Source organism: Octopus sinensis, linkage group LG8 (genome assembly GCF_006345805.1).
Source record: "Octopus sinensis linkage group LG8, ASM634580v1, whole genome shotgun sequence".
In the NCBI taxonomy this organism is placed as follows: domain Eukaryota; kingdom Metazoa; phylum Mollusca; class Cephalopoda; order Octopoda; family Octopodidae; genus Octopus; species Octopus sinensis.
Window position 1 is genome coordinate 50,006,708 of NC_043004.1, and position 10,343 is coordinate 50,017,050.

General features: G+C 32.9%; 1 protein-coding gene across 1 annotated transcript; it reads left to right on the forward strand.

Moving 5' to 3' along the window:
• The first annotated feature begins 5,439 nt into the window (after positions 1-5,439).
• LOC115214757 (probable basic-leucine zipper transcription factor J) lies at positions 5,440-8,695 on the forward strand. Its single transcript, XM_029783782.2, has 2 exons — positions 5,440-6,021; positions 8,286-8,695. Exons 1-2 carry the CDS (start codon positions 5,511-5,513, stop codon positions 8,405-8,407), a joined length of 633 nt encoding a protein of 210 aa, XP_029639642.1. The 5' UTR covers positions 5,440-5,510; the 3' UTR covers positions 8,408-8,695.
• Positions 8,696-10,343: the final 1,648 nt, after the last annotated feature.

Sequence of the window (10,343 nt, forward strand, 5' to 3'; positions counted from 1 at the left end):
AACAAATTGACCGCAGGATTTATTCTTTGTAAGCCTAGTACTTATTCTATCGGTCTGTTTTGCTGAACCTCTAATGTATGGGGACGTAAGCATACCAACATCGGTTGTCAAGCGATGGTGGAGGAACAAATACATACATACGAGCATATACATATACGTGTATATATATAAATATATAAGTATATATATATATATAGTAGGGGATATAATTCCAAACTTACAGGGAAAAATTCAATTTAGCGATTCTAAATCAAATTTCACAATATATAATATATATATATGTAAAATTGAGAGAAAGACCTCTATTAAACAATTCAATAGTGAAAGACGCTATTCACACCATATAGAAAAAGTGAAATATACTATAGAAAACATTATTCTAAAAATCAATAAACTACATAAACGATAAATAGTAAATAGGCTACACGCTTTTCATGACTATATTTTCAATACATAATAATAACAAAATCAATTCGATTAAAACTAAATCGATCTAAAATTAATTCTATTTTAAAATATAGTCACTCATCAGGTCTATATAATAATAATAATAATAATAATAATAATAATAATATAATAATAATAATAATAATAATAATAATAAATGCTTTCTAATTGATGTATCAATACCGGCTGATGACAACGTGTCTCTAAAAGAATGGAGAAACTCTCAAAATACAAAGACCTGGAATATAGGTAACTAGAATGTGGAATCTGAAAACAGAAACAATTCCTATCATAGTAGGTGCATTAGGCATGATAAAAAAATATTCAGACAAATACATAACAAAAACACCAGGACTTAAAACACATATAACATACAGAAAATTGCACTAACGGCACTGCACACATCCTACGCAGAACACTTTCCATACAATAACCATCAAAGCATCACAACGTGAAGTGAAAGCACGCTATAAAAATAAAACTACTGAATAATAATAATAATAATAATAATAATAATAATAATAATAATAATAATAATAATAATAATAATAATAATAATAATAATAATAATAATATAAACAATATAATAAATGTACGTATATACACTTATAATTAACTAATGAATATATAAAAATACGTGTTTTAACAATAAACAATAGAATTTCTTCGATAAGATAAGTTATGTTTTCATTTTAAATAATACTGTTAAATTTTATTCTACGAAGGATTGTCATACACTATAACATTTCGTCTAGAACTCCCGCGTAAATGGACCTAAATGGGCATAGCGTTTTGCATGTAGGGTCTCCCATACATTTTTAATCTTCTTATAAAAGTGAAAGGATTTTGTCAATTTATTTACTTCGACTGTCCACCTGCGCGGTAACCCAGTAAGGAAACAGAATTTGGAAGCTATCATTTTCATTATTGACATTATTTATATTTGATGGAGGTTTGTGTGTCTCATAGCTAGCTAGAGGCGATGGCCTCTTGGGGCTAATCAACGGCAGCATTCGTCCTATTTTCGTGGACTGCCATGTTAACTTGGTGATAACACACACACACATACAAATACAAACGCACACACACACATACACACACATACACACACACAAACGCAAACACACACACATACATATATATGAGGAAAAACAAGAAGAAAATGGAGAAGAAATGGCTGAATGAATAATTTATTTGTTACAATAAGATCAAAGTTTTCTTTAAAAAAAATAACAGTACAAATAAATTGATTGCAATAAAATAAAATAAAGTACCTACATATATGTTTCAGTCCTATCACCTAGTTGACTAGAGTTTCCAAGCATTCGATTTAATGCTGAGAAGGTTACCATATTCTAACCATATGGTGGTAGGACATCTTCAGGTTTAATATAGTGCTCATGGATCTTTGGTAATCATTTTTCTTTTGAAGGTTGCATAGAGTATTAGTGGGTTTAAAAGGATAAAAGCTATATATTGTAAGTGTATTTGATTCATGGGTTTTATATATTTGTGAATATACTATATATTATAATTTGAAGACAAATAAAGTATGTATAAAAATTAAAATCAAGTTAAAGATTAAAAAAATAAAAATGACAGTAAAAACATAAAAACAGAAAACCAAATAGTATAAAATAAAATAAGATAAAATAGACTAAAAATAAAACCTATAGATTATTCTTATTTGTTTAATGATAGATATGACATGATGAGGATGGAGGATGGAGAATGGATGAAAATTGTAAACATAACCATTGTAATAGGCGTTTCTAGTGAAACTTACTGATCGACCGTTATTGATTAGTATATATAAATGCATATTTTAGATTAATGCATTAGGATTTTGGGACATGAACATCGAATACATAGTTACGCATACGTGTGTCATTGATCATATGTTTGCACATAGATAGGCATACGTACACACATATATATATAAGTTTATACGTGTATGCATACACATAAATACACACACACACACATGCATCCATACATACACACACACAATGCATCCATACATACACACACACCACACATGCATCCATACACACACACACACACACACATTATAGATATATATATATATATATATATATATATATATATCTATTATATAAAATCCGTTGTCTGTCTGTTTGTGTGTCTTCTAGGATCTCGGGCATCCTCCATCCGATTGCGCTCAAATTTGATATGTAGATACCGACTGTATCAGGGCGTGTATAAGTCTTGAAAAAAATTACAAAAATCGATTCCAAGTGAGAATGCGATTGATAAAGTCTATCATTATTTCTTATTTTGCTAGTGTCTAAGGGTGATTCATGTCGCTTACTCCAGGATCCCTTCTCTGAACATTTCGGTAGATAATACATTTCTCATCACCTGTCACAATTATGCTTTTAAAAAGCGCGTTTTCATTCCGTTTATAAAGTGAATCACAGATGGAAATGCGATCTAAAAGTTTCTTCTCATTCAATTCATGTGATACCCAAACATCGTAGCGATTTGTGTACCCAAGCTTTACCAGGTCCTCATGAATGACGGATTTTGATAGGTTGAGGCTTTCTGCCAATTCTCGGGTTGTGCAATTTGGGTTATTCTCAGTTAATGACTTGATTTGCTCATCATCTGTAGTGGATGGTCTGTCTGATCGCTCTTTATCAATAAGGCTACAATCTCCAGCTTGGAACTTCACAAACCACTTCCGTACAGTTCTTTCGGATAAAGACACATCACCGTAAACTGCGCATATTTCTTTGGTTGCTTGTGAGGTATTTTCCCTTTACGGAAAAAGAAAAGAATCAAGTGCCGAAAATGAACTTTCTTATCTTCCATTTTAAAGGGTTGCAGAATTAACACAGGTTATAGGAACATAAAACTTCCCCGAAAAGATAGCTTAAACTGTGTTCTAAATGGACGTGTAGTCAAATCCTATTTTATGGACTCAACCATGTTCTAAAATAAGTCGAAAGGTAAGCTATTATAAATCCGCACGAACTTTCCGGACAACCCAATATATATTATCATATGTTGTGCAAATATACCAATGGCAGTATGTCCGATTGCATATATGGGGTTTTATGTATATATGTATATATATATATATATATATATATATATATATATATATATATATAATATCTATATGATGTATGTAAGTAGTCTATGGGTGTGCATGTGTATGTATGTATGTATGTATGTATGTATGTATGTATGTATGTATGTATGTATGTACAGGGGTTGGACAAAATCATAGCATAATAATTTCGAAATATCTATAAAACCGTCAAAAGCTTGTTTATTGGTATACTTTTTTTTATTTTTTTTGGTTTATTATTAATGTTGCTTAATATGTTTTGCTAAAATTGCTGTTTCTTTTTCAGATACCATCAGAAAAAGGTAATTTTATTCATTAAATTGACAGATCTCTCGGACTTTCAAAGAGGTCAAATTGTTGGTGCTCGTATGACAGGCGCTAGCGTAACGAAAACTGCCGAAATGCTTAGTGTATCAGAAGTACTATCTCGAAAGTAATGACAGCCTTTGAGAAAGAGGGGAAAACCTCCTCGTCAAAACAAAACTCTGGGAGAAAACCAAAACTTTCAAATAGAGACCGTCGGACTCTTACACGAATTGTTAGAAAGGATCACAAAATTACTGCTCCTAAAATTATTGCAGGGCTTAACGACCACCTCGAGAACCCAGTTTCCACAAAATCTGTTCGCCGGGAGCTGCACAAAGCCTGATTTCACTGGAGGGCTGCAATCAGAAAACCACTATTTTCAAAAACAAACATTGCAAAGCGTTTAGAGTGGAGTAAAAACCTACAAAATAGGTCCCTTGAGCAGTGGAAGAATGTTATTTTCTCGGACGAGTCATCCTTTACCTTATTTCCGACAACCGGCCGATTATACATGTGGGGACAGCCAAAAGAAGCGTTTGACCCAGGCTGCCTTCTTCCAAATGAAGAGAAAGCCAGGAAATTTGAGAGATGGAAACAAAAGAAAGAGTGAAAAAACGAAGTAAGTGTGAAGGAGCTGATAGAAACAAAGAAAGTCGTACAGAATATATATATATATATATATATATATATATATATATTATATATATATATATATATATATATATATTGTGTGTGTGTATGTATGTATGTTATGTATGTGTCTATGTGTGTGTGTGTGTACTTACATATAAGATTGCATATAAGAGACCAAATACAAAAAATAGGACAAGAACGCAAAACATCCACACAGATAATACAAAAAGGGAAACAAGGACGGGTCATTCGGAGTTTTCTTTCCTCAGTCGAGTTCCAGGTTATCTTTGCAATTTCGGCTGGTTATACTCGAGATTGCTCCAATCTGGCCAGCCCCAAGGAAAAACTAAGCTAAGAGCAGTAGATTCCTTGGAAGAAAGCAGCGAATGTATACGAAAACAAAGCCCTGTGAGTGGATTTTGTAGACGGAAACTGAAAGAAGCCCTTCGTAAATGTGTATATATATATATATATATATAATATATATATGTGTGTGTGTGGTGTGTGTGTGTATGGTGGTGTGTCTATGTTTGTCCCCCAACATCGCTTGACAACCATGCTCGTGTGTTTACGTCCCCGTAACTTAGCGGTTCGGCAAAAGAGACCGATAGAATAAGTACTCGGCTTACAATGAATAAGTCCTGGGGTCGATTTACTCGACTAAAAGGCGGTGCCCCAGCATGGCCACAGTCAAATGACTGAAACAAGTAAAAGAGTAAACTCTTTTACTTGTTTCAGTCATTTGACTGTAAAGAGTATATATACCTACCTTCATACATACATACATACATACATACATACATGCATATATAATACCACTATAATGACCTGCGCCACTATTAATCCCACCACCACTGCCAGCTCACCACCATCAATATGAATAGTGTATCTTTTGTGTTTTTCCGTGTAACAGATATTATTTGTGTTGATAAGTGCTCCTCAATAGCTTGGCACCAGGATCATTCTCTGTTGTACACTCGGCCAAACAACATCGCAGCAACATAGCATCATATCTGTAGAAGAAACTATGAAGAAAGAAGCTGTACTCTTACTTATTGTCACATTGATGGCATGTCTGATGTATATCAACACTAGCACCGTTAATGTCAAGAACAACGACAGCAACAACACAACCACGAACAACAACAGCAACAATAACAACATTGAAGATGACGTCGAGAACCACACCAAAAAATGGACGTCTCAACCTTCGTTTGTTTCACCCAAGATCTGTACCATGAATTCGACTCATTGTGGAAACGGTGAAATGTATGTAATATATAATAGTAGTTTACAGTGCCGTAAGTTAAGTTACAAAGAACAGTACTTTTGTGACAAGTGTGTCACTGGCTTTTGTGGTTTTGACGAGGACGGATATATGTCATGTTACTCCAAACAACCATGTACAGGAGAATACTGCTCTGAGCTTTGCCTGAGGGACTGCACAATTGGCAATTGTATTTTTGAAGGAAACAAAGAATATTGCGAATGCCCAGGCAACTTTACATCTTCTTCGAACTACACAAAACAATATAACGGTATGTGTCGTTTTCCCCTCTTACAACGATTGTGTGTAAGATTAAGAATGTGTGCGTATGTTGTGTGTGTGTGTGTGTGTGTGTGTGTGTGTGTGTGCGTGTGTGTGTGATATTGCATGGCAAGTTTGGAAAATTCTTGATCATCTCTCCTTCTAACATGGAGCTGGACTCTGTTGCCATTTGATGATTGCGACATCCTCTCGAGACAGATAATTTTAATAAACCATGAATCTACGTTGCATGGTGTTTGATATACTTGTGTCCTTCTCTCTCTTCCTCCCTCCCTCCCCTTCTCTCTCTCTTTCTGTCCTATCTCTTTACATGTGTGCGTCTGTGTGTGTGTCTATGTATATAAGGGAGTTGAATAAAACGCGAGAGTTTGCTTAAATGTTTCTATTACAACGTGTTTCGCTAGCAAACACCACAACGTTGTACGATAATCGTTACGTAAGAAAATGTATAATAGAGTTGAAACCAACAGAGGAGTATAGTAATTGAGTTCGATACTATATACCAACTTAAGTTGGTTGACAGAACGAGGAAACAAATGATAAAATTCCTTTTACACCAATTAAGTAAAGGGGTGGGGTGGGTAGTATTTTTACGTTATCAAAAGAATTAAGGGAAACGAATAAAAGAGTAATAATGTAGTCTTTATGTCTAAGAGCAAAAGAGGTTCAATTTAAGGTCATGATTCCAAAAATTGGAATTATGTGTGCATACGTGTGTGTGTGTGTGTGTGTGTGTGTGTGTGTGTGTGTGTGTGTGTGTGTGTGTTTGTTTGTGTGTGTGTGTGTGTAAATAAAAACATATTTATGTACGTATATATATATATTTGTATATATATATATATATATATATATATATATACACACACATACATACATAAGCATTAGTATATATATGTAATTATATATGTTTATGCATATAAGTATGTATATACCTACATGTATGTATATTGATATGTGTGCGTATATGCATATGTGTATGTGTGTGTACAAAGATGTCGAAAGTATTATTATTGTTATGGTGGTGATATTCCGCCGAGGTCGACTTTGTCTTTGACTCTTTTGAGGTCGATAAGGAAGGTACAATTTGAGCACTGGGGTTAACATTATCGAGTAGCCCCTTGCACAAAATTTCCGACCTTGTGCCTATAGGAGAAAGGACTGTTACGGCGGTGAAATTTCAGACTCGTTTGCCCTCCGGAAAAGTGCTTAGCAGCATTTCATCGAGCTTTACATTTTGTGTTCAGCTTGACCTTTCATCCTTTCATCGTTGGTTAAGCACCAGTTAAAGATTAGGGTCAACTTTCCGTTCTTCCTAGAAATGTTGGCTTTTTGCCAAAATTTGAAATTATATAATTCTGGCTGTTCCCGGAGGGAAGCTTTTGGTCTTGTATTAATAAGTAATCTACCAATGTTCAGTCTTAAAATTTAAGTAATTTCGCTTTGCAGCCAGTACATTTTTTAAAATAAATAACTCTCGCTTCTGCTTTATTTAATCTTGTAAGATATTGCTTATGCAGGGTTTTATCTTGTAATCGTTTTAAAATGACATTCTGTTAACCGATTTTCAACTCCGTATTGAAATGTTAACAATTTCTGTTATTTCCCTACCTTCATTATTATTCTCTCTTATCTCAACTCTTAAATTATATTTCTTGACTTCCTAGAACATAGACAACAGTTTTTCGTTGTGATAATGGCGCTATTTGTCACTGTTTCACTTTCTTCTAGATATGTTTTGAACTTCTACGGTATATATATATCTATATATATATATATATAATAACAAAGGGTAAAATTACTTAATTAAGAAGTAATCAATAATTTCACCAAGTAGAATTCGGCATAAAAAAGGACCATTTCACGGTAAACTTAAGGAATACTTTATAATTAGGGTTCAGCAAAGATTTGTTTTACCACATACCGAAGCTTAGAAATAGCAGCCAAAAAGCCTTAGCTAGTTCTTCTACTTTAAAAAGGGGACTCCCAGAAAAAACCAAAATACTTGAAAACAATCCACGCAGGCAGAGAGGAAAATTAACGAAAATCAATCTATATCTGGTCACTCATGTCCCCTTTTTAAAGTATATATGTATATTAATATTCTTCCAAACCTTATTCTTTCATGTGTGTGTTGTACTGTATAGTTGCATCAATTCTGTGGTATTTCTTAGTCTGCTTTAATTATCCCATCCCAGTTTCTTTATGTAACATGATATTAGTGATTTTTATTAAAGTTTTTCTTTATCTTCACAGGTGGCAGGAACTGCGGGATTCTGTTCAACATCAAGCACCAGTCCTTTTATACTGTTTTTATTATGCCTGTCTTAATATCTATTTTAACGAACATCACCCCAACAACAACTACTCTTTTGTAATTTGTCTTTCTAATATCCCATCAGCAATTAATTGACTTTGTGGTCAAGGTGGCAAGCTGGCGAGCAGGCAGAATCGTTAGCACGCCGGACAAAATGTCTAGCGGCTTTCGTACTTCTTTACATTCTGAGTTCAAATGCTGATGCCACCGATGCTGATGTTCACTTTCATCCTGTCGGAGTCGATAAATTAAGTCCCAGTTGAACACTGGGGTTCATATAATCTTTTTAATCCCTCCCCCGAAATTGCAAGCCTTGTACCAAAATTTGAAAACAATCATTACTTATTATTATTTTATCACAGGTATATATATATATATATATATATATATATACACATATGATATATATCATATATATATATATATATATATATATATATATATATATATATATATATATATATATATAATATATATATATATAATATAATATAAGAGAGTGGTCACTATATGGCTCACTCTAGCACCAGTTAATCCAAAAGGTTTCAACCACAAAAATACATGTTCCCATGAAAGTCAGTACGATTGTTAGCTCACACGGACAGGGCAAATAAAAAATATTCATCCAGATAGTTTTGGCTGACGAGCTACAAGTGGATTTTTTTGTAAGTAAAATTACATTTAATTCATTAATAGCGAAACAATTGTCCCAAAATAATCTGTATTTTTGTTATTTTTTATTTGCCCTGTCCGTGTGAGCTAACAATCGTACTGACTTTCATGGGAAACATGTATTTTTGTGGTTGAAACCTTTTGGATTAACTGGTGCTAGAGTGAGCCATATAGTGACCACTCTCTTATATTTATTTTGTAAAAATATTATAATATATTATAAAATATTATAATAATCCAGGTTTCTCGGAGCACTAGGCCACTTGGTGTTGAATAGATATACTATTAAATTAGTATCTAATTCTCTCACCCTTATTAATTAATTATATATATATATATATATTTATATGTATATACATATACATACATATATATATATATATATATATATATATATATATATAATATATATATATTATATAGAGAGAGAGAGAGAGAGAGAGAGAGATGTATGCATGTATGTATGCATGTACATATATCATCAATTAAAAGAATAAAATTAAGAGTTAATGGTTAATAATTAATTTAACTTATTGATAATCATTCCTACAACTGTTTCAATTAATTCTCAATTAATGAATTACAAATTTATTACATAAATTTACATTCATAAGTTATTAGCAAAATATCATCAGGGAAATATTAGACATTAAATAATTACATGATGAACAATTTGTTCTTCCAACAAACTAAATATGTGAAATTGCTCTTATTATTTAGTGTATTACTTTGTGTATATGTCCCCCACCCCACCAATATAAGGTATAAAACCAATGTAATCTTGGATGTAATCATCCCTTCAAGAGTTATATATTAATAAATATAAATAATAAAGTTTTAATACTAATAAAGTTTTAAAGATTCTTTTGAGTTCGGTCGTTTTTCGAGTTAATTCGCATGTTTCCAATTACCAACTTATACCACCACAGACCCATGCCATTCATGCCACCACAGACACATTAGAATGAATATCTTTGAACCAAGCAAAAAGGATTTGTACTATAGTTTCTAATACAAGCACCATGGACACACGACTACATGATCTAAAGGATATACTCATTACCAGGAACCACCCACCATCACAAATTGATATAGGCTTTCAACATGCCCTATAACTCAACAGCCACGAACTTAGGCATCCAAAATCAAAGAAGGATTTACAACCAAAAGCCCTACCATACATCACACAACTCTCTTAACAATGAAGCCTTCGACGCTCCAGAACATTCCCCTAATAAAAGGGGACCACAGAATGAATTTAATCCTCCAAAAGCACACCTTCATAAAGAGAAAAAGATAAACCAAATCTATGAAAAGTCTCCTGA

Bases quoted from the DNA above. Each gene is read 5' to 3' on its own strand.
- LOC115214757 (XM_029783782.2), top strand. From the start codon at position 5,511: ATGAAGAAAGAAGCTGTACTCTTACTTATTGTCACATTGATGGCATGT. The intron at 6,022-8,285 runs GTATGTGTCGTT...TTATCTTCACAG, and splicing joins CTACACAAAACAATATAACG to GTGGCAGGAACTGCGGGATT.